We start from the raw sequence: 24,759 nt of genomic DNA, 5'->3' as shown, positions 1-24,759 counted from the left end.
TCCGGCAATCAACGATTGGCCCAGGTCCGCCGACATTTCTAGTGGTGCGAGCGGAGCATTTCGTGGTGTGCCTGTGCGCGTGCGCAGTGTTGCCGGACGGAGTCACAGGAAAGCGGCTGCCCGCACTGGCGTTGGCGCCCCGAGGTACTCGGCTCAGGGTGGCGGGGAGCGACCGACGCGACGGGGCGCCGGGACTGGCGCCGGCTCAGTAAGGATGCTGTCTTTCGTCTCCCGGGCCGCGGGTCCCTAACACGGTGCCGTGGGGAGGAGTCTTCTTCGTCACCTTTCCCCCTAAACGCCGAGGGCCCCACACGTGTCGCGTTGCGATTCACCCATTGGTCCTGTCAACTCGGTAGCAGTGTTTCGTGTTAATTTTTGCATCCCAGGTCCCCAGCAGATGAGCCACGAGAGCATAAAACTATAGTTGCCTCACTCACCGAAAGAGTTCCCTACAGATCGACAACCATTTGGCGCTAGCACTACATAGAATGCCGGTGTGTGGAATCGCAGTGCCCTTTATTCCCTTCATTTTACTCTAGGTTATCTGCGGGGTCTCTGGGTGTAAGTCCGTGTACACTAACTACTGGTTTATACAATAGTGGAAACTTTCAGGAAACAGGAATTGCATGATTTGAAGGGAACATCATACAGTTACAATTTTTTTGAAAGGCAGAAACAAAAACCTTTGAAAGTGACACAGTGTTTGAGCTTTGCCAGGCCCTTCACCGTTGCCATCCTTCATCATTCAGGCTTATGATCCTAATTCCGAGTACAAATGAGCAGTCAGGCCACTCTCCTACAAGTATGCACTTCTGAATGACACTTGCAAGACTCAGAAGTAGCTGGAAGTCTGGAGTGGATTTCTGGGCAATGCAGTCAAGAGTCTCACTTTTGTATACTTCCCATCTTAATCCTCTCACACTGTGGTTCATTTAAAATGAGTGCTCAGAAGCAAGTTTAGAGACAGCTATTTCAAATTGTGTGTGTGTATCCTTGAATTCTTTTTTTTTTTTTTTTTTTGGAAGACTGATGGTAGAATTAAAAACCTGCAGGTTACCCACTCCATTAAACAGTATACCCTTTTCCCTTTCTGTTTTTAGTCTGGCCTTTTGTTCAAGTTACTGCTGATGACCTGAAGTGATGAGAAGGTTTTTGTTACTGTATGCTACTCAGCGAGGACAGGCAAAGGCCATAGCGGAAGAAATAAGTGAGCAGGCTGTGTCTCACGGGTTTTCTGCAGATCTTCACTGTATTAGTGAGTCGGAAAAGGTAAGGGCAGCTGTTACTGTGACTTTATCTGTTTTTGTGCTATGACATAATCTGTTGTGGAATGAGGCTATATATCCATCCCTTCCTACTTATTTGTTTCACGGATTTTCCCACACTAGTCTTGAACTCACAATAGCCCAGACAAAACTTGAACTTGGGATCCTCCTGCCAACTACTTGAGATTAAACATAAAGTAAAGCATACGTTTGAACTAGTTTAAAAATTTCAGAAACTGAAGCAGACAGATACTACCTCGTTGTAAGTGCTAACAGTGGTGTCTGCTTCCTTTATTTCAAGTGGCTGTGAGAACAAATGTGATGGCTTTGCTTTTGTATGCATTTGTCTGCCCTTCTGTTTTTTCCACCTTACAAACTCAGTGCCCCTTTGGGTTCCCTCAAAAGACTATGCCATTCATTGTAGAGTTCCTCCAAATGAAAGGCTATTTGGCTTCCTTAATGAGCTGAAATTTAAAGATGTGTCTTCAGGATCCAGTAAGCCTGCTGCAGTCAAGGACTACTAGTCTGTATGGGTCACAGTTTCTCTGAGAAGTCCCTATGTGAGTTGATAAGCACGTGGCCACACTGTGCCCCATCCTCCATCTGAGGTATCCAGAATGGATGGTTCCCAGAAGTTCAAGCAAAATGCTTGTGCTACTCTTAGCCCTCAAATTCAGTCCATTACCGCAGAAGCTATCTGAACAGTGTTCCTCCCATACTCCAGCTCAGTTTGCTCTGGCCTCACAAACCAGTTTCACTAGGCTGGACCATCAGCGACATGGTAAATCATTAATTATGCTTACAGAAGGAGACATCGCCTTCATGCAGCTCTGCCAGTGTGGCTGTGGCTGAGATTCCCAGGTTACCACCAATGAGACTGACCTTTCACTCAGCAGTAGCTCGGAGTAAACATTCCACAATGCTCATGCTGCTATTCCTAGATTCTGTAATAGCAGCGAATGTGTCATAAAGCCAGCCCTGTTGGGCCTATTATTTGACCTTACTAGCTGGGCTGGCATCCGTTTGGCAGGAAGGTCACTGATATTTTTTAGGTTTTTTCTTTTAATGCTGCGTGAACCAAGCTGTTTGTTCCCCATGACTGAATGGTTTTGCGAGTTGTTCATGATCTAAGTGAAAAGGATAGCCCTCTGTTTTCTACCTCACAGTAGTCCTATTAATGGTAGCATGCTTCCTGTAGTGCCTTGTTAACATTTAACAGCCTAGTAGGAAGTTATCCCAAGTCCTTATCCATAGGCATGAAAAAAAAAGTGAAGGCTGGTCAGGCCCTGTGTTAAATCAGGCACAAAAAAAACAAAAAACAAAAAAAAAACCAAACAGTGTTGGGAATGTAGTACAATTAGCAGAGTGCTTGCCTAGCATGTACAAAGTCCTGCGTTTGGTCATTAGCACTGCACATAAGCTGGGTGTGGTGGCATGCACCTGCAATCCAGGTATTTGGGACATGGAGGCAGGAGGATCAGAAATTCAAAACCAGCCCTGAATGCATAGTGACTTTGAGGCGACATGTAAAGTAAATTTTTTGTTTTGTTTTGTTATTGTTTTGTTTTGTGGTATTTTGAGACAGGGTTTCCCTGTGTAGTCTTTGCTGTCCTGTACTCTCTTTGTAGACCAGGCTGACCTCAAACTCACAACAAACTGCCTGCCTCTGTCTTCAGGAGTACTGGGATCACAGGCATGCACCACCATGCCCAGCATTAAAGTTAATTCTTTGAATCTAAACTAGGCAATGCTCATAAGCAGTAGAAGAAACCTCAAAAGAATTAACATGAGCCATATCCTCTTGCCCTTGATAATATTCCAAACATGAAGGAAACACTGATTCTGACAGGCAGCTGTTAGCAAAAGGCAGCACTTAATTTTCCCCTTTAAAATAATGTTCTGTTCATCTGTGTGTCATTGCCTCTGTTTCATTTGTAATACATGTGACTGTTCAGATGTGATAAAGATTCCAGAGCTGCAGCTTGCACTGTATGCTGGGCTATCTCGTGTTGCTACTATGTTCTGACATTTTTTAAAAAGTGTATTTATTGAGGCAGGGCTCACTGTGCAGCCTCCACTGACCTGGAACTCCCTTTGTAGACCAGGCTAGCCTTGAATTCAGCACTGCCTGCCTCTTCCTTCTAAGTAATGAGATTGAAGGCATAAATTACCACATCTAGCCCTGTTCTGATGTTTTAATCTTGGGTACACTGTGTCTGTTATCGTTGTTTCTGACTCACCTTGACCCCATAAAACCCCTTTGCTCTTTTTACTTTCATGTGTGTATATATTTATGACCTACCCATTTTACCCCTTCCTTCTCAGGATGTCCTCCAGACAGTTTGATGGGCCTTTTTACTTCTCATGCTTTCCTGAAGAATTCAATGGCAGCCTGAGAGGCTTTTCTTAGTGAACCATGTGGAGCAAAGATGTGTTAAACTCTCCTAGCCTCCATCATGGTGAACATCTGCAAAAGTGAACTAAAAGGCAGTGTTTCTTTTCTTTATTGGGAAGCATGATTGAGGCCCCTGGTCACAGTACTGGTCACTGGTATGTGTTTACAATAACTTGGCCAGAGGGAAATTAAAAGGAAACATGCAAGACAGGAAAGGAGGCTGATTGCCTTAGTTTGTTTTGGCTTGCTCTTGCTGGTGTATTAAATCACACATTCATGCAATGCTGTATCCTGATTTGCTCTCCGTTTTGTAGTATGATCTGAAAACTGAAACTGCTCCTCTGGTGGTGGTTGTATCCACTACGGGTACCGGAGATCCACCTGACACAGCCCGCAAGTTTGTTAAAGAAATACAGGACAAGACACTACCCACAGACTTCTTTGCTCACCTGCGATATGGATTATTGGGTAATTATTTTAATTTTACTGCTTTGATGTGTGAATATATCTTTCAAAATCTTGAAATATAATTATATGAGTGTTTTTATATAACTATTATGTCTATATAAAATACAGAAATGTCAATCATTCTCCAGTTTATGCCGCAAAGCAATGCTCTGATCCTTTCCTCTCCCTGTCCTGGATATATCTGGAGGATCAAACCCAAGCCCTTGCACCCTAGCGGAACACTTTACCACTCAGCTACACTGCCGAGAACTCTGCAGAACCCCACCAGTAGCCATGGCATGTTTGTAGAAATGTAATGTCTAGGTCTCACTCCAAACCTAAGACAGAACTCTTGAAGGAGCAAGAACTTGGGATATTTAGTTGTTTAAGAAAATAGCAGGTCACAGAATCAAGCTCTGTTCTTAGTTATATTCATAACTTCAGAATTCTGGTTTTCAGCCCCTAGCACATCAGAACCAGCTAGGGAGTTTTAGTAATTCCTTTACATTGACTTGGCCTGCCAGCAGTGACTCTGATATTCAGAGGTGGGGCTCTGTTGTCCATAGTTAGTAATACCTCTTTGCTGATAGTCATATCTATCACATGTTAAGAAAATGGCCTGGGTCTTTGTAGAGCATAGCTTACACAGGTTATGACAAGGACCAGAAGGGCCAGCATAGGACCAGTAAGACAGGTTGGCAGGTAAAGCAGCTTGCCACCAAGCCTGATGACCTGAATCAACCTTCAAGACCTACATGACAGAATCCTGCAGATAATGCTTTAACATTCCTGTTATACCATGATGCCTGCGTGTGTGTTTGTATGCACAGAATAAATTTTAACTAAAAACCAGAGGTTCCTGCATAGAGAACAGTGGTACTGGAAAGGAAGTATGGCTTCATTTTCTGACCTGTGGTTTGTGTGATTTATCTGTGAAGAATATGCTTAGGAGAGTAGCACAGATAAACCTGCATTGCTCAGATGTTTCTTTTTAACCCATCCACAGTGTATAAATCGTGTTTTAGATTTTTCTTAGTGTTTTTCTATAAAGATCATATTGAAGCCTAATCCAGCCATTCTAGGCAGTGTTGGGTCCATGTATGGACCTATGACATGTTCACTCAGTTGTCAAGTCAAGCAGATATGAAACATTAGCTTTCTCAGTGTGCAAGACTGGAACAATTCTTTACATTGACCTGACAGAAGCAGGCACAGCGTGACTCACAGGTATGTCTGGTGTACAGTTCAGAAGTGCAAATACTGTTGGGGGTGGATCAGTATTTGATGCCTTCTAGGTTACATAGTCTATCATAGCTGCTGGACATTGTTGTTGTGGCTTCAAAACCACCATGACTTGTAAGCAAACAGATGCGGCTGTGTTCCGAGAAACCTTCCTTACAAAGATTGAACGCATTTGCTTCACGGGCTGTCCCTACCTGTTGAGTTCAGGGCTAGGAAAGTGTACAGTACAGATACTGGGTTTCAAAGCCAGGTTAACCTGTTTCTTCAGTTCCTGTATTGTTACATTAACTCTTGGAAACAGAAATGTTAAACATGTATTTATTTGACCAGTAGCCAGTCTTTGTTTTGTTTCTATCTGTGCCTTTATGGTGTACAGTAGAAGAACATTACTGAAAAAAACAATAAGAAAATGTAAATGTATATATTATTTCTTGCTGTGTATGTAAGAGTGTGGGAAAGTATTTAGACATTTTGTCTCTGTCTATGATATTGTTGAGCCTTTGTATGCCCCTGAGCACCTGTTTGGGTTCTTCAGGTTTGGGTGACTCAGAATACACATACTTCTGCAATGGAGGGAAAGTGATTGACAAACGACTTCAGGAGCTTGGAGCCCAGCATTTCTATGACACCGGACATGCCGATGACTGTGTAGGGTAAGGGCAATGCATGTCTGCTTTTTCAGTGCGCTCTTACATGTGATGAAAGTTGGTGAGCTTATAAAAAACGTTTGCTTTGGCTTAGCACTGACAGTCATCTGAGACGCTGCTCATCATGATTTCAGTATTTTAGCTCTGGGACCCAGGAAGGTCAGATGACTGGAGGGAGAATGATTAGTCTGTGTCATCCATCGTCTGTGCCCCATCCCTGCCCTCCAGTATCTGTTAATGGAAAGAGGGAAGGATCCAGCACAGTGACAGACGTCTCAGAGTATAGACATATTTATAAAAGTGCAAATTGTCTCTGGTCACATTGGTATTGCCTATATGTCTGCTCTCCGCCTTGCACACAGGGGCCCTGTTTGCATCTCCTCTATCTCCTCTAGTGGAAGGAGCCCTGCAGGCCAAGCAACACTGACCATAGCGTTCTCAGCTGTTGCTTTCCATCTTAATGGCATGCACTATTAGCCTTTTTTTTTCCATTTTTATTTTTGCAGCTTAGTATTTTAGCCTGTGCACAGCCTTCCAAATCCTCGTAACGTATTTCCTTCTGATGTCACAATCAACTGGTTAGCCTTTAACTATCATTGTTGTAGCCAGATAATAGTACGTGTTTTGTTGGTGGTGTTTTGTTTTGACTAGGTAAAAATATTGAATGGCTTTTCAGACACTGTGTTAGGAAATAACCTGTTTATGGAAATAATGACATCACCAGTGTCCTGCTTCTCTGGAGAATTCTCCTGTTTCCTCACATCATGCCTGATGCCCATGCCTTCCATGGGCTGTGGCTGGGTATGGTTCCTGACTCTGCTGCATAGTTTCTTTGTGGTGACAAAGTTCTGACATTTCCACCTGTTGCCTACTCATTCTGTGGCTTTATTTTCAGCTGTTTTTGTGCACTATGTTTAATTGTAGGATAATGCTTGTATCAATCCTTTAGGCTCATTTCCTAGGTTACTGCACTTCTTCAGAAGGTCTTGGGTCATATATTCAATCAAGTATTAATATTCCTGAATGTGTTTCAGTAGTTAGCACATCTAAAGTGTTCAGCCTCACAGCTTTCTGAAGTTAAAGTGCTTTGTGGAAGATATTCCTGTCTGAGGTCTCTCCAGGCTGAAACCAAGAATGCACTTGCACTCAAGTGCCTGCGTTGAAATCTTCCATCCCCACTTTATGACCAAAACTTTGGTCAATTCATCTTTGTGTGCCTGTGATAGATAATGGCAGGATCAACTGTGAAGCTTCTGGGCATGGTCAGACTGGTCGGTGTTCCTGGCCTTCAGGACCGTGCTTCTTCACGGTGGGCACTGAGTGGACATCAGCTCCTTCCACCACTACTGGTAGTGTCATCTTACTGTTGCTTAAGTACAGGAGTGATGCTTATATGTGTAACTTCCCAGTAAACGTGTCTTCGTGAAGACTTCTCAGGATCGATGCAGTATATAGCCCATGGATTTACAGTCTGAGATGAGCCTCCAGATAGCAACTTAACCTAGTGATTAGGATTTGATGCTGCCTTTCAGTGAAGATGAGAAGTGATATTTTTTTTTCTTCAGTGTTCTGACACTGTCTTGTCCTAGCCCTCTCCTCACTGCTGCTCCTGGCATATCAGGGACATTGTAGCCTGCTTTACACTTGTTAGTTCTAGCTGAGCTTCTACAAGTTAGGAATGAATGTATGATTAATTCAGCTTTCCTTTAAAAAAAAATTACTTCTGAGATCAGATTTTCTCTGAAAAATCTCGAAAAAAATTAATTGATTAAAAAATGTTAAAAGATAGGTTTAAAAATTGGTAGAAAGGGAAGGAAACATTTAGTGAAACATGTAGTTTTGAGGATGATTTCTTGATGAGACCTGCAGGAGAAAGGTCAGTAAATTCAAGAGACAAAATTAGGTGGTGCCATCAACTGCTAGAGTGATCATTTATAAAATGAGTGTAGCTAAGCTCTGTCAGAGACATTGGGACTAAACACACCTGTAAAATGCTGGCTCCCTAATTGCAGGTGGCCAACCATAAGAGTAATTATGTTCCTCTCATCAGGGCCAAGCAGCTTCGCATCTCAGCTCATTTGCTCTGTTCTGATTACACAGAGTGATAATCAACACAATGCTATGCTTTTGAAAATTAATCTGTTTTTTTAAGTCTATTTAGTCTTTCTAACAGTTGCATACAGTGCTCTGCCAAATGAACAGACTATTGTTGTCTCATTGTTGAACTCAAGTGGACAACTTAAGCATCTGTTTGTTTGTTTGTTTGTTTGTTTGTTTGTTTTTCCTTTTTATCCCATACCAGTCTAGAGCTTGTGGTAGAGCCATGGATTGCTGGACTCTGGGCTGCTCTCACAAAGCACTTTAAGTCACTCGCAGGACAAGAAAAGATGGGGGACACACTCCCACGGGCATCAGATGCCCCCTTGAGCGCTGCCGTGAAGCCAGAGTTGTTACCCATCCAATCACAAGTTGAACTTCTGAGATTAGAGGACTTGGGAAAAAAGGATTCTGAGCTTTGGGAACAAAATAAGACGAACAAGAGTCAACCAAGTCTGATTGAAGACTTTGAATCTTCACTCATCCATTCAGTTCCCCCACTCTCACAAACCTCCCTAAGTGTTCCTGCTTTGCCCCCAGAATATTTAGAGGTCCATCTTCAGGAGTCTCTTGGCCAGGTGAGAGATTTCCTTCATGCTCTATGCTTCATATGCCATTGAACTGTGAGTGTTTGCTTTCTCACATCTGAACAGAGGTCCGCAACTCATGGACCAAGTGCAGCATCTCCTCTGCTCTAACTCCTGTTCCTCAGCAGCCATGCCTGTTGTGCTATGTAGTTGCTGTAGCTGCTTTTGTGGGCTGTTGCTGCTCACCAGAGGGCTGCAAAGAAGAAAGAATTTTACTGACCTTTCCAGAAAAGCTGTGCCCATCTCTGTCTTACAAATGGCTTGATGTTCCTTAAGTTCTTTTTTATATCTCTAACATAGCCAGCCTTTCATAGCACCATTCTTGTTCTGTCTTCATTTTCAGTTGCCAAGATAATCACATCATGTCTGAGGTACTCTAAGCTCATCTAGCTCTGTGGTACAGAACCTCAGCATTCCATCTTGTCCATACTCTTTCTGCTCTGCATTTACATTACTCTCACGCTGCAGCTCCACCTTCCATCTGTGACTGTGGAAGGTCTCAGCACCCAGATGGGTACCCTATTCCAGCATCTCGTTTTAGCAGTCTGCTTAGACTACTCTAGCAGTGAATGTCACTGATCCCAGGAGTCAAACTGTGAGATGTTTTTCTTGACAGTTGTGTGGAAGCTGAAGGGATAAAAGCAGGATTAGACACAATGAGAAGCTGAACTGTGGTATATTCTCAGCAAAGGCCTCAACATCCCATGCGATATTGGAAAACTGACTGATTCTGCAGTTGGGATGCAGGGCCTGGGTTTATAGTCATTGTGCTCATTGGATTTAGGCTGCTTTCAAAGGAGACGTGGCTGAGACAGGGTATGACCTTGAAGGCCTAGTGCTTCCTACAGAGCTAGCTGAGGGCTGAGCTGGTACTGATGGTATATCCTCTAAGGGTCACGTTCCAGAGATACCGCCCACCACACACACACACACACCTATTAAAATGTTCTCTATTTTTAAATGTATATAAAAATCAGGTTAGAAGAGAAATTGGAAATATAAGGAATTAGGTTTCTGTGCTATCCTTACTGGGACCACTAGTTACAAATACCTCTGAGGTAACTAGAACTAAGAGTACCCTTCCTACATCAGGCCTACTCACCTGGCTTGGCTGGATGGGCACAAGCTCTAGGGTTCTGTCTGTCTCAGCAACTTTTAATGTGGTTCTGGGAATTGTGTTTATACTTTGCTGACCAGCCCATCTCCCCTGCTTATGCATCTCATTATATTTTAACCCATTTGTTTCTCAAGGAGGAAAGCCAGGTATCTGTGACCTCAGTGGATCCAGTTTTTGAAGTTCCAGTTTCAAAAGCTGTTCAGCTCACTACAAATGATGCCGTCAAGACTACTCTGCTGCTGGAGTTGGACGTTTCCGTAAGTTGTTGCACAGTTTCTTCTCAGCATGGCTGTATCTGAAACTATTTGGGCCCTTGGGGTGCCTCGTCACTACACCCAGGAGCAGGAGACATCTCTGGCAAGATGTCTGGTCATTTTATTCTTGATCTGTCCTGATCTTCTCCTTTCCATGTCAGAGAAGAGGTGAGATGAGACGTGACTGGTACTGATATGGCAGAGCGAGGCACTGTTGCCTGATCCTAAGGTACAGGAGAGTCATGGAGTCCAGATGGCATTTCACCTGTGACAGGCCAAAAAAAAGAAGCTGTTCCCCTAAGATCATCCAGCGAGGCAGAAATAAAGTTCAGGCTCCATAGTCAGGAAAGCGTTAACTTCTCAGAGCAGTAGTTCTGATTCTTTAGATGATCTGTAAAGGTTTGGAACCTGTCCAGAAAAGTGATAGTAAGAGGACATTTGCCTGTGGTGTCAAGGGGCTGTGCATAGTCATTTGAACTCCATTCATGAGACCAAATGCATCTGCTCATGCAATGAAGGACCCTTCAGTCACTGATTCAGCCCTTTCTTGAAGAATGTCCCAAGAAATTAAGTGGGTTGTATAATATTAACTTTTATTTGCCTGGTTCAGTTGTTGTCTGGGGGCTTACTGCCTCTGTCGCTAACCTAAGCCTGGAATGTTTTCAGCCTCTGAGACTCACTGCTTCTGAGCTCTGGCCTGGCTAGTCTAACTCAGCTGTTCTGGCTCAAATTCCTCTTCCAGCTGACATATTCAGTATGGTCTATGAATTGTTCTGCTTGGCCTCAAACTAACAATCTCCTCTAATCTGGTTCCTGCTCCTTCTCTGACTCATTCGGGCTTCACCTGAGTTCTCTCTCTCTCTCTCTCTCTCTCTCTCTCTCTCTCTCTCTCTCCCCAGCATGTCTCTCTGTTATTTTCCTGGTAAAACTACCTCCTCTCTCTCTTTGCCCCTTAAGTAGCTTCCTTTTCCTCTCTCTTCTCGTGAGAGTTGGACATATCTTAGTCTGTCGAGTCTTTCTCTAATTCATCACTATTTCTGCCACTCAGTAGACATCACTTTCAAACATGGGTGCTTCCGCTTCCTTCTACAAATGAACTTTACCTTCATTGTTTGGGATTAAGGGCGTGTACCACCATACCTCAACCTAAGCTTTTCCTTACCTGAAACTTGCTCTATACCAGGCTGGTCTTGAACTCAGGTCTGCTTTCCTCTGTCTCCTGAATTAAAGGCGTTTTTTTATTTCAGCTGGATCATACAAACATAGAAGATCTTTGGATATGATTTCTTGCCAGCTGGATCACATAGACCTAGAAGGTCTTTGGATGTGATCCCTTGCCAGAACAACCACGTTCTAAAGTAAAATTCCTCTGTTGGGTTGGTTTTTGAGAGAAATGAGAGCACTTCAAGTTGTCTGAAGGTTCAGAAGAGCTTCTTGATAGAAAAACAGAAATGACAAGCTTAAGCCTAGGGGTATTGTGTGTGTGTAAGTGAGAAAGTTAGCAATTCAGAAAAGACTAGAATGGGTGAGCTTATTCATCAGTAAGTCTCAGGATGAAAACATTCTAGGCCTAGATTAGATTGTACGGAGGCTAGAAGGTACCAGGACTAGGCCTACACTAGCCAGACGGAGGCAGTAAGACACCAAGATTACATCTGGTGAAATAAAAGTTAGTTTTACAAGAATCTTCCTGGAATACTCTTCCATCTCATTCATTGAGCCAGGGTCTCTCAGTCAAAGCCGGAGCTCTCCAGTACCACTGACCTCTTTAAGCGGCTTGCTGTTGGGTGGGCATGCCCTGTCTCCACCTTCCGAGGCTGGATTTTCAGGTGGGCACACATCCCGACAGCATTTGTGTGGATTCTGGGGATCTGCAGACTTACTGGTTAGAACTTTATCCGATCCTGGCATGTTTTTGTTTGTTCTTTAAAATTATGTCTCACTCTGTAGACCAAGCTGCTCTCAGAATTTAGGAGACCTGAGGGCCTCTGGCTCCCAAGCAATGAGATAAAGGTGTGAACCAGCACACCCAGCATGCCCTTCACCCACCTCCCACATTCACACACACACACATACACACACAGTCTTTTCTGGAGTAACTATTAATAAAAAGTGGGTTTGTTTGACTAATTGGATTGGATCTTGGTTTTGATTAGTATTGGTTTGTGAGTTTCTGCACTTAAGTAGCCATAACAGAAATATCTTTTGTTACTTTATACCTTAAGCTTTTTAATGCACAGGATTTTTTTCTATTTTACCTTGGTCCTTCTCTAGAAAACAGAGTTTTCCCATCAACCTGGAGATTCCTTCAATGTGATCTGTCCAAACAATGATTCAGAAGTACAAAGCCTGCTTCAAAGGCTGCAGCTGGCTGATAAACAAGCGCACTGTGTTGTCTTGAAAATTAAGACGGACACTAAGAAGAAAGGTAGGATGCGTGCTGGACATGCCAGCTCAGCCACATGGGGTATGTGCATACACACAAACACACACACACTAAGCACAAACAGACCCTGGTGCTGACAGGTTCCTGGTGCTGTTCTCACGTTAATGAGTAGTGTGGTGATGGACCTTATGTGTATTGGACAGTGTGGGTATGAAAGGAGCCTACAGCCTTCATGTAAAATTCCTGTTATGTTTACTTCTCATAGTAATATTTTATTATGGAAAAATAATTTTCTCTAAATAAAAGAAGTTATTTATTATTTAAAGTATTAATATTACTTGCATATAATCTTGAGCTTATTTAGTCCTAAAATTCCTACTTTTCAGAGAGTTATTTTTATTTTTGGGTTGGTGGTGTGTGTGTGTGTGTGTGTCTATACCATATTGTGCTGGTACCTGGTTAAGGCCAGCAAAGGGTACTGGGTCCCCTAGAACAGGAGTTACAGGCATGTAGGCTCTGGGAACTGAGCTGGAGTCCTCTGGAAAAGCAGCTAGCATGCGTACTAACTGAGCTGTCTCTCCAGCCACTGAGGTTAGTTCTCATTTTAATGGGATACAGACATCTTTTGCCATTTTGTTGTTTAATTTTAGATAATTTTATTTGGTACATTTTGAATTCATCATTCTTTTACTTTTGTAAAGTGGCTGTTTTGTCCTGACATACTTATTTCAGCAAGTTGTTGCTTGAACATTACCATAAGCAATAGTAGCATAAAGTGCAAAGTGTTGCAGCCAGCTGTATTTTGGTGAATGCAAAGCATGTTCTAAAAATGTATTTGTGGTCATGTCTTTCCTCTGGCCTAACACTCTTTCTGCCTCAAGGAGCTGCCGTTCCGCAGCATGTACCTGAGGGACGTTCTCTTGAGTTCATTCTCACCTGGTGTCTTGAAATACGAGCAGTTCCTAAAAAGGTATTTCTCTTTGTCTTCTCTGAGTAACTCTGAACATGGGCAGAGCTCTGTTTATGTCTTTTAGATAAGCCTGGTATCTGGCACCATGTTCAGATGTATCTCTACAGTCTCCTGTGAAAATGGGTCTCCTCAGTTGCCTCTTCACCTGACATTAGGGTCACACAGTGCCAGGTTGCAGCCTGGCCTGTCCAGTGCACAGTGCCCGCTTCACTCCATGACAGGACTCTGAGAGAGTGCGGGATTTCACCCCCTCTCTGTCACCTACTGTTACTACAGAGCCTCTGTGTAGTGCTGCTTGGTCACTGCTGAATGGAAAGTCTGAGAAATGGAAGGGTTTGGCAGTGTGTATTGATGTTTAGAGAAAATTTTTAATAGACTGAGCCACTAGAGGTCAGTATTACATAAGGAACAGTACTTAAAATGCCACCAAGTAGCATGCATGGAGATAACCTAGAACCCCTGCACAGATGTAGCCCATGGCAGTTCAGTGTCCAGATGGGTTCCATAGTAATGGGAACAGGGACTGCCTCTGACATGAACTGATTGACCTGCTCTTTGATCACCATCCCCTGAGAGGGGAGCAGCCTTTCCAGGCCACAGAGGAAGACAATGCAGCCATTCCTGATGAGACCTAACAGACTAGGTTCAGAAGGAAGGAAAAGAAGCCCTCCCCTATCAGTGTACTTGGGGAGGGGCATACATGGAGAAGGGGAAGAAGGGAAGAATTGGGAGGGGAGGAGGGAGGGAACTACAGGGGGGATACAAAGTAAATAAAGTGTAATTAATAAAAAAAAAATTTAAGTTAAAAAAAATGCTTGCAGCTGACTTTTTTTCTAAACATTCCTCTGAATGGATACAGTTTTCTAAACTGCTTTACTAGACTTGAATTATCTAAGCAGAAAGATTGTGGTAATTAAAGACAGACTTCCACTCTGCTTTGTAAATGTGTCCTACTGTACTGCTGGTCTTGGGAAGCAAGCCACCTGAGAGAAAGGCTTAAGACATGATTCATTTTGATGAGAACGTCTTCTTAAGTTTAATTAATTCAGTTTTGTTTTAACTTTACCAATTGTTTTAATTTTACAAAGTTTATGTAAAAGTAACTACACAAAATATGCTATATTAAAATATCTATATGGATGGGCATAGGAAGTAAAAGATTTATTATTACATCCTTGGTGTTTAATTCTGGAGTCTAATTCCTGTTCCACAGCAAGACATCTAGTCTGCATGTTCTGGTGTAGAAAGACCCCCCAGTCTTATGTTTTTATTTTAATGGATGCACCATAATTTCTTGATTTGATCATAAATATTTGGGCTTTTTCTAGATTTTCTATGGGGAAAAATAATGCATGAGCAGAAATATCTGTACTGTGATAGTCTTTGCACACATGTTTGAAATGTTTGTGGAGTAAGTTTTATTTAAAACCTTGCAGTGTTTTTTTTTTTTTTTTTTTTTTTTTTTTGCTATTTGAGCTTGTTCTTTCTCTTTCATGTCTTTGATCATTCATTCATTCATTTATTCATTTGAGACAAGATCTCACAGCGTAACTGTGGCTGGCCTGGAACTCACAGAGCTAACCCTAACCATAGGGTAGCTCATAGCTGATGTCTTTCCTCAGGCATTTTTGCGTGCCCTTGTGGAATGTACCAGCAGTGCTACTGAAAAGCGGAGGCTACAGGAGCTGTGCAGTAAACAGGGAGCAGCTGATTACAACTGTTTCATCCGGGATGCCAATGTCTGCCTGCTAGACCTCCTCCTTGCCTTCCCATCCTGCCAGCCTCCGCTCAGCCTCCTGTTTGGTGAGTTGCTCCTTCTGCAGCCCCCGTCCTTCATGCATTGTCAGATGAGCCTCTGTTGTAAAGGAGATGGGCTGTCTGCCCAGACCTCCCTGGGAAGTCTATGCAGACACAGTGTGGAAGGAGCTAAATCGGGCTGGTGGCGACGAGTAGGTAGAAGTCCATCTTGTATTTTGTTTTCAGGTTATAGTGACGTCTGGGCACCATTCTAGAAGTTGGAGTCCCTCTTCCACATGTTTTGATTTTTTTGTTTTTTCCTGTTTTTCTTTCAGTGATTGTCACTATCATTTTTCTCTATTAACTTAGCCATTTTTTTTTAAACTTAGAATTTACCATCTTTTCTAGTTTGTTTTTTCAGTGAGGTCATTTGGTTGAATTTTATCAAACAGTGGATATTCAAAGGGAAAGAATGATTTTCACCAAAGCCAGTGAGCATGTGGTATAATTGAATGAAACATGTGCTCTGGGTAGAATGCAGAAATAGATCCTCTGTGTGCATTCAGAAGCAAGGTGTTCAGGAGCAAAAGCGGCCTTTGTAATACAGTTTGACACAACCAGGGCACAGGTAGCTGACTCGGGGGGCTGGCACTGTTTCCTGGAGTGATGGTCATGAGTACTCTGTAGGATCCTGTAGCCTTGCTTATGTTCCTGCATTTGCTTTCCTGTGGTGGCTCAGGGCCAGATGTTAGCATTCACACATATGGCATGAAAGCCTGTAGTCCTCTTGGTAAGCCATCAGGAACACTTTCGAGGCCTGTGCAGGGAACAGCTAGTCGTGCTTTCTCTCCCCATGATTTCTTAGTGTTCTTTTCTCTCATCTTCCTCCCAAATGTGGTTTTAAAAAAAAAAAAAAAATCTATGTGGGCTTGCCCCATTCTGCCTAAGCCAGCTGGCTAGTGCTTTCTGGCTCAGTGGGATTATGGAGATGGTAGAGACTGCTGCCTGGCCAAATAAAAGTTGGGGACTGCAGGGAGTCATTGGGACCTACAAAATCTAATTTTTTTTCTTTAAAAAATTAAAACATCTAAAACTTGAAATGAACTCTATAATAAATTTTGTTTATCTGCTTTACTAAAAGCTGGTTTAGAAGGAATATTTCAAAGTTTTGCCCAAATAACTAAGAAATAGCATGTTATTCACAAAAACTACAAACTTTGTAAGCAGATAATTAAATATGGATCGTATGTGTTGCTTTTATACAAGTCCCTGTGCATTTTGAAACCACTGGGATTCTAAAGGAGTTGCTTTGAGAATGTCTCCCACTGTGTGCATAGGCTTTATTAAGTATATAAACACAAGAAGGAAAAGCATATCGTCCTCCTAGGTTTTTCCTAAAGTCTGTCTTTGATATTTTTGAGGCCTTGACTTTATTTCCCTCTGAAAACTCTGGCACATGTCCCTGCAGGTGGACCTTACGTACATGAGAGCCATGGGTCTGTTGACTGTAGTCTGTTCATGCTCTGTTGTTACTACCCTTACCCTGACACCACCATTGGTTCTGACTTTAGAGTTGAGCAGTGTATCACTGCGTTATATACTAGTGAAATACTTCAAGTGAGAAGTTGCCGTTTTGAATATTCTAAATAAGAAAGTTGAGTAAAAACCTGAATTTTCTTCTGTTCATATTTCAGTAGACCTGAGTGAATTGTTTGTTTGTTTGTTTGTTTGTTTGTTTTTCTAGAGCACCTACCTAAACTCCAGCCTCGCCCATACTCATGTGCAAGGTATGAATACTTAACTAGCATAATATGAAGCTCCAAAGTCCTGGGACCTGAGCTTCAAGCCCTCTAGTGACAAGGCCAGTTGCTGCAAACTCCCCTGCTTTGGAGAGCATGGTGCAGTCTGAAGAGCCCCAAAACCTCTGTCTTGTGGCATTCACAGTGAAGGTCCAGATGGATCTGACCATCCGATATTCCCCTGTTTAAGGCAGTAGGCTCTATTCTCACCATCCCTGGGCAGCTGAGGGCCTGACAGGGAGGTTCAGCTATGGAGCATGAGTGAGTGCTGGCCTAGACCGTCCAATGCCCCACCCCTGACTTTCCCAGCAGGCCTGTGCCTCAGTGACAGTGCAGCAAGTGCTGTGTAAGTGAGTTCTCCTGCATTTCTCACATTGTTAGCATACAGCAGAACTTAGGTTGAGGTTCATGAAAGTGTCTCCTGGTGATTCTGAACTTTGTGTCTTCTTTACCTACTTTCAAATCTGTTGGCTAAATAAATAATATCCAGTGTATTTGTTCCTTGTCATTTCATGATAATAAAATCAGTCAGGTAAATACTGAGTGGTGAGTCTTGAAGAAAGAGCCTTGCGACTTCTCACTTTCTACAGAATTACTGAAATATTGAAGGGAGGCAAGGGTTAAGGTGGCTCTTATCTAGGGTAGTGGCAAGGTAGATGAGGCCCCTATGCCCAGTACGGTAAGAAAGAGACATCCAGGCTTGCCTGTGTCTTTGCAGCTCCAGCTTAGTCCATCCAGACAAGCTTCGTCTCGTGTTTAACATCATAGAGTTTCCGTCTAACACCACAGCAGCCACGCTGCGGAAGGGGGTCTGCACAGGCTGGCTGGCCACATTGGCTGCTCCGTTTCTTCAGCCAAATACAGAAGCTTCGCATGCAGACAGTGGTGCAGCCCTGGCTCCTAAGGTACTGAGATGGTGTGATTTCAGTTCTCACCTGAAGAATAGTGTACTCACATCTTAAACTTGGAGGCATTTGGCAAGCTGCTGTTGCTTGTCTAGTCTGTAGAAAATAATGCCTTTTCTGTGACTGGTATTGACGGTGGGGCCAGTGATGAGCTCAGAACACCAGAGGGGTGGCAGTGGGGCCGTGCTATTTGCTCTGCCAATTTTAAAACATTTTTTTTTCATTCTTTGCAACATTTATTCTTTACAATTTATTTTGATTATAGCCACTCTCCACCCCCAACTCCAGCACCCCTCAGGACATCCCCAATCACATCTCCATCCCAACATCAACTTCATGTCCTTATTTATGTATTCATTCGTTCATTGATTTAACTGACTGAGTTCCATCAGTGCTGTCCATATGCTTGTGAGTGTGCGCCATCCACTGGGCCATGGGGAACATCCCAGGGGGCCACAGACTCGAGGGAACATGGCTCTCTCTCCAATTGTGCTCACTAAAGACACTTCTTCTTCTGTAGTCTGAGACGTGGTCATGCTTTAGAGGTCTGATGCTGCTGTTAACCTAAAGATGCTTCTCTCGGGGGGATGGCAGGTGTGCATCCTCACACAGATTGTCTTGCTTATCTGCTCTTGTGTGCTTGCCTAGGTTTTCCTTTAAACTCACCAAAGCTGTTTCAACATTCCAGATACTTATCTCTCCTCGAGCAACAAATTCTTTCCACTTACCAGATGACCTTTCCGCCCCCATCATAATGGTGGGTCCAGGAACTGGCATAGCCCCCTTTGTCGGCTTCCTCCAGCACAGGTGTGTGTTCAGTGCGGGAATGTGCTCCTTGTCATCACAGACAGAAACAGAATCACACATTTTATGTTTAAGTAATTGAGTGTTGGCTGTAAAATTTTTACCTTAAAAAGTTCTTACCTACTATCAGGTGCTGTAGTGATTTGTCACTGTGGGGAAAGGAAACAGCATTTTTCAGTCTAGAGGGCTGCTGTGTCATTCAAGTGGAACATCTGCTCAGGAAATAAGAGCCCAGGGTCAGTCCTTAGTGCTATAGCATGAAAACCCAGACAGTATTCAAGCAAAGCAAATGCTGATATTTTAAATGAGTCATTTGGAACAGTGTAACGATGAACTGTTTGTTGGTACTATTTCCTGATAAAAGATACTTGTTTCTGTGCTCACTATATCAAATATTGCCTTTCTGCATTAGAGAGAAACTACAAGAACAACACCCAGATGGAAATTTTGGAGCAATGTGGCTGTTTTTTGGCTGCAGACATAAGGACAGAGACTATTTGTTCAGGTACAGAGTGTTTCTTTGTGATTAGACAGTTGTAACCTGCAGACCTTGTCATCTTTAAACCACCACCCATCCCTGACCATGCTGTATTACGTTACAGGGAAGAGCTCAGGCATTTCGTCAAGACTGGGGTCTTGACTCACCTGAAGGTCTCCTTCTCCAGAGATACCACACCCAAGGAGGAGGAGGACCCTCCAAAGTATGTGCAAGACAACCTCCAGCGGCACAGCCAGCAGGTGGCCAGGCTCCTCCTGCGAGAGAATGGCTACATCTACCTGTGTGGGTATGTGGCCAGACAGGAACACAGAACTGCTGCTACTGTTGATAGACTGAGGGGCCAGGAATCACATAACTGTGGTTTTGTTTTCACATATATCATGCACACAGTGAACAATTCAGTATACAGTTAATAGCCAGGATTTCTTTTCAAGAAAGCAGTGGCTCATGCTGACTGTTGCTTCAGGGAATGCTTTGCTTTGGGTACATCTTTTTAGCACCTGAAAATTCATATGAGAACCTTAATCACTTCAAGTTTGTTGTGTAGAAGAATTTGTGATTCGCAGCATTGAGTCAGCAAGAGGGAAGTAGGGTTTGACTCTGAGAATGTATATCAGGTTGGAGTCCTTTTACTCTAGGGCAAAGTTTGTGGTGGACAAACAGGAAGAAGGCGGGAGTCACTTGCACTGTCACTAAACTTTGTGTGTGCTCTGGCAGTTTCTGTCGCAGAAACTCAAAGGCGGCACCTTGTGGAAAATAAAAATTTTTAAAACTCAACTCTTAAACTTTCAGCTAGATAAGGAAATTTTGAAATAAGAAATTTACCCTAAAACATGCTGAGCATTTATCTTCAGCCAAGCCCTTCCCTCTTTTAACTGTGATGCAGATGAAATGTTGGCCATGACTGTGTGATGTCACAGCAGGACAGATGGAATGGCACTTGCTAGTCACACTTACCTGGGGACATACTGCCTGCCTTCCTTTAACTTTATAGTTTTAGCTTTTGGTTTTTTGAGACAGGGTTTCTCTGTGTATCATTGGCTGTCCTGGATTCACTTTGTAGACCAGGCTGCCCTCAAATCACAGAGATCCTCCTGCTTCTGCCGCTCCAAGTGCTGGAATTACAGTTGTGTGCTACCACACCCAGTTTAATTTTAGCTTTTAAAAGCTGGTTTTGGCTGTCTAGATGATCTCATGGCCCTAATAGCTTCTGGCTCTCAGCTAAAGAGCACTGCAGAAATTCATGCACTATGTTGGTTTATGCTTTTCATTTAGCTCATGTTGAAGTTCTTGACATTCATGTTGGAGGAGGGCATTTTGGCTAAAGTGTCAGACTTGTAAGAAGCAGGTGCAGCTACTCACACAGATTCTCCAGTGACTAGTGATTGAGAACATGGAGATACCACTGGTGTCTCCAGACTCTTAAGTCCTCCTGCGATAGCCTCTCCCAGATGCTAAGTCTTTACTGTCCTATAGAGCACTAGTGGAGTGTGCTGAGATGAAAGCTCAGAGTCACCTCCCCAGTCACAAATGCATTCAGGGAGCAGGGAACACTGAATGAGGAGGGACCTGTCCAAAGCCAACTCAAGAGTCAAGTGAGGTGAAGGCAAAGAAGACCTGTAGGTTTGACTGGGGGTCAGGCTATGGGGATAAATGGTTGAGGGAAAGATGAGGATTAAGACAGATGACACAGCTACTTAGGGGGAAACTGACTGGATAGGCCGTGTTCTAGTCATCTTTTCCAGTTTCTTTATCCAAACACTGGAGCCACTGCTGAGTGCTTTGCACTGTTCGAGCACTGGGAGGTACAAAGAGAAATGAGGTCAACTCCCCGCCCTCAGAAGCAGTGGTGCTTAACATGGAGCTAGCAAGGGACAGTGACACAAGTGTGGTGCCTCCCCTGCCCTCAAAAACTAAGATCTGTCCTCAGAGAAGGGCTCTGTCACTTCATGTGAACTACTTGGAAGTATTAGGGTGTGTGGGTCTACTATGTGCTTTTGGGGGGTGGGAGCAATGGCAGGGAGAAGCCAGGCACATGAGCCAGAGCCCAGCTCCCTCCTGGGATAAAGCTGTAGGCTGCTCTGGGAATACTGCCGTCTAGGGAGGATTGTAGGATGGAACTGTGTGGTCAGCTCTATTTAGGGGTGAGGTCTTGGTGTGTAAGTGAGGTTGGATATCTGTGGAAAACAAAATGGCAGTGTCAGAGAAAACTAGGAATGTCATTAATTAAAAAGAGGATTTGATGAAAAACAAATTTCTGTCTTGTAAAGTATGTTATTTGTTTTCTAGAGATGCCAAGAACATGGCTAAGGATGTGAATGACACCCTTGTAGAAATCATAAGCAGAGAAGCTGGAGTTGACAAACTACAAGCAATGAAGACCCTGGCAGCCTTAAAGCAAGAGAAACGTTACCTGCAGGATATTTGGTCATAAAACTGGGAAGAAGACATTGAAGGTTTTTTGGTTTGCTTTGTTTTTCTTCAAAAGGCCAAAAGACAATTTTACAGAAGCTGAGTTTAAAAATTGTTGAGCATTTCTTGGAGAAGGTTGTGTTGGAAACAGGTTGTTTATGCATACAACAAAACTATCTGATGCAATCTCAAGGTTGTCTCCCACTCTTTATCTGTGGCCCTGCCCAGCACCTCACTATGTGGAAGGGAAGAGGCATCTGTCACCTGGCACCCCATTGCACGTAGGCTCCCCGATAGGACAGGTAATCGATGGCTTGCTTACCTGTGCCTGAGCACATCATGGAAACCTTATGGACACACCTTTCTATGAAGTATATCCAAAGAATATTTATACTGATATTTAAATTAATACAAATATAAAACATACTTTTTGCACGTCTATTTAATTTAATTGTGGTTTGCTATCAGAATTATATTCCTGATAAACTTTTAATTTTGAGGTAAATTAAGGGAGGGTGGTACTAGAAATATATTTTGAAATATATTTGAAATTTCCTGCCTTTTTCATCATGATTCTTTGTAGTGTCACAATTTGATAGCGTAGGGGCATTTGCAGTCCCCTTGCAGAAGATATCATGTGTACATTTCAGTCACGTTACGTCCTGTTCTCCTGGATCCTTTCATCACTGATAGAGTTGGTTTGCCCTAACACCTGACTTTTATGACAGCTCAGATTGTATCCTAGCCTTAAAATACTCCAGTTAGATTTCTAATGCCAAATAAAGTACATAGAAGGATTCTGCATTAGTTGTGTGTATTGTTAAAACCAGGACAAAGCAACTCAAAAGAGCAGTGTTTTAGCTCACAGTTCCAGTGCACAGGCCAAGGTGATTGGGAAGTCATAATGGCAGAAAATGAAGGCAACTGGTCACATCACATCCACAGGCAGGAAGGAAAAGATGCCTGTGCCTGGCTAGCTTGCTGCTTTTCATACAGTCTAGAACCCCTACCCATGGAATGGGTCTGCCTAGAGTTAGTGTGGGTCTTCCACCTCGGTTAGCCTAGTCTAAAGACCCTTTTGCAGACGTGCCCAGTGATCTGTCTCCAAGGTGATTCTAGATCTTGTCAACTTGACTGTCAATGTAACCATCACAGTTATAATAAACTTTATCTAATGTATATTGTCTTGTTTAATAATTCAACATTAAAAACAAATAACCTGGTGAAATGTTCCTTGGTCATTATGAGAATTAAACATCTGAAAAAAGGTAATATGGTAGTATTAAATGAGGCTTTGTGGCTTCTTGTTCTACTTTTCCCATCTTACATAGCCTATTTTCACTATTACGTGTTTTCTATGCAATAAATAAGATCAGGGTTAGGAAAACACACCACCCAAATACTGTCTGTACCCTGTGACATTTGTAGGTTATATGCATCAGCCACAGTAGACAAAGGCAAAACAGAAAAGCACAAAGAACAGTGTTCCTTGGGTAATGGTAAGGTGCCTGCCTGCCCTGTGCTCTATAACACATAACCACAACTGAAAGATCCAAAGGCAAAACTGAGCAGCAGTTTATTGTAGTTGCTGTTGAGACCAGTCAAGACTAGGTCTCTGCACAGGATATCTGGGTTCTCTCTAGGTCCAGTGAGGTTTAAGACTTGGGGTGTCACTGTTACCAGACATTCCCCATGGCCTTATTAGCGGTTGATAATGAAATGCAAGCACACAGATTTAAAAAAAAAAAAAACATGAATGGTGATGGGTAAAGCTTCCAGTAACCTGCTGTGTGAGCTCAATGAAGTCCGAGCACTGGCTGTACATGACCTACCTTGAAAGAAGTATGTTCTGACGTGAGACCAAGAACCATCTGGAGTTGGGGTGGGCTTTTTGTGTGAGCAGTTCTACACCTGGTTACCTGGTTGTTACCTGGTTATAGTTTTTCCTATTAAAAAAAATAAATAAATAAAAAAATAAAACAAAAAAACCTGTGTTAGAAACAGACCAGCATGATAGTCTGGCTCACAGCCCAGATTATGTCCCTGACCAGTTTTTGTTCCGCATTCAATAAACTTCCATCAATCTTAGTCTGGTGTTTGGTCTGTATGCAGCTATTCCTGAATCCGTAACAATGGAAAGTATAATTCTCATTTATGCTATCATTTATACAACTGTCCATTATTTTTAAAAGTTTACAAATTATTGTTCTTAATAAGTAAATTTGCCAAGACTGTAGTAGGGTCAATACATAAAACTTTTGGTCCTCCACAGCTTTGAGATGAGACTAGGCCTACAAAAAGTTGGAACATGACACCGTCATCAGGAATTTCAGACCATTCCCAACCTCTAGAGAGAGAAGCAAGCTGCAGACCCTACTCATCTGTCAACTGGTCATCAGCCATTCCTATGTAATGAAGCCCAGGGTTTGAGGAGCTTCTGGGTTGGTGATGTACCTTGGTGGTAGACAGTAATGCAACCAGGGAAAACTGGTAAAGCCTGAACTGTTCCTTCCCATTTCACTCCTCACCTCATGCAGCTCTTGCTCTTTCCATAGTCTGTGCCTGAGCTGTAACCATCTAAGAAGCTATCTGTGGCTAAGGACTTTCCTACTGCCTGTGAACTGTTCGACAGATTGCCAGGCCTGAAGAGAGACTGGGAACCACTGGTTTGTAACATGGCTCAGATGTACATGTGACAGCCTAGCACCTGTGAGAGATGTCTGAAGTAGAAACAGTCTGTTGGTTCAAGCCCTGAGCTTGTGGCTTCCACATTATTTCTGGTCATAGTCAAACTGAATTGAATTGTAGGGCATTGTTTTTGGTATCTGGAGAACTGATAATTACTGAGGGAAAAAAGACCTTACACATTTGGTGCCAAGGGGGTTACAAATAAAACATGGCTTAGTTATCAATTCTTTAATTAAGGAACATACAACCAAATGGAGGGCAGCATTTTGAGCCAAGCCCACCTGTAACTATAAATTTATAGCTTGCAACATAAAGAACCTTAAATAAGGCTCAAATCTAGATTTCTTCTTGAATTTCAGGGCAGTTCTTTTACTTCTCATTATGTTTCAGATACATTGGACTAACTTGAGTGTCCCCTTCCATGAAAAGTGCTTAATATCTTAGCTATGTCAAACCCCACATTCCTGGAATGTGCTTTATTGAATGTGACTTGGCTTTAATACAATTT

General features: G+C 42.9%; 1 protein-coding gene across 4 annotated transcripts; it reads left to right on the top strand.

The window, feature by feature from the left end:
- Window positions 1–46: 46 nt before the first annotated feature.
- On the top strand, window positions 47–22,785 carry Mtrr (5-methyltetrahydrofolate-homocysteine methyltransferase reductase). 4 transcript variants are annotated; one of them, XM_055597997.1, is made up of 15 exons: window positions 47–144; window positions 1,101–1,269; window positions 3,975–4,128; window positions 5,885–6,002; window positions 8,299–8,671; window positions 9,932–10,054; window positions 12,326–12,479; window positions 13,319–13,407; window positions 15,030–15,210; window positions 16,889–16,931; window positions 17,662–17,848; window positions 18,537–18,655; window positions 19,065–19,157; window positions 19,255–19,437; window positions 21,441–22,785. In XM_055597997.1, exons 2-15 carry the CDS (start codon window positions 1,141–1,143, stop codon window positions 21,583–21,585), a joined length of 2,091 nt encoding a protein of 696 aa, XP_055453972.1. In that variant the 5' UTR covers window positions 47–144; window positions 1,101–1,140; the 3' UTR covers window positions 21,586–22,785. The 4 variants fall into 4 exon arrangements, with proteins under 4 accessions (XP_055453972.1, XP_055453971.1, XP_055453974.1 ...); XM_055597996.1 differs by having other exon boundaries at window positions 47–208; XM_055597999.1 differs by lacking the exon at window positions 47–144 and adding an exon at window positions 257–352.
- Window positions 22,786–24,759: the final 1,974 nt, after the last annotated feature.

The sequence above is a fragment of the Psammomys obesus genome, unplaced genomic scaffold (assembly GCF_907164565.1).
Source record: "Psammomys obesus unplaced genomic scaffold, mPsaObe1.curated_primary_1811, whole genome shotgun sequence".
In the NCBI taxonomy this organism is placed as follows: domain Eukaryota; kingdom Metazoa; phylum Chordata; class Mammalia; order Rodentia; family Muridae; genus Psammomys; species Psammomys obesus.
The sequence above is the reverse complement of the archived record's forward strand: the minus strand, read 5'-3'. Positions and strand labels throughout refer to the sequence as shown.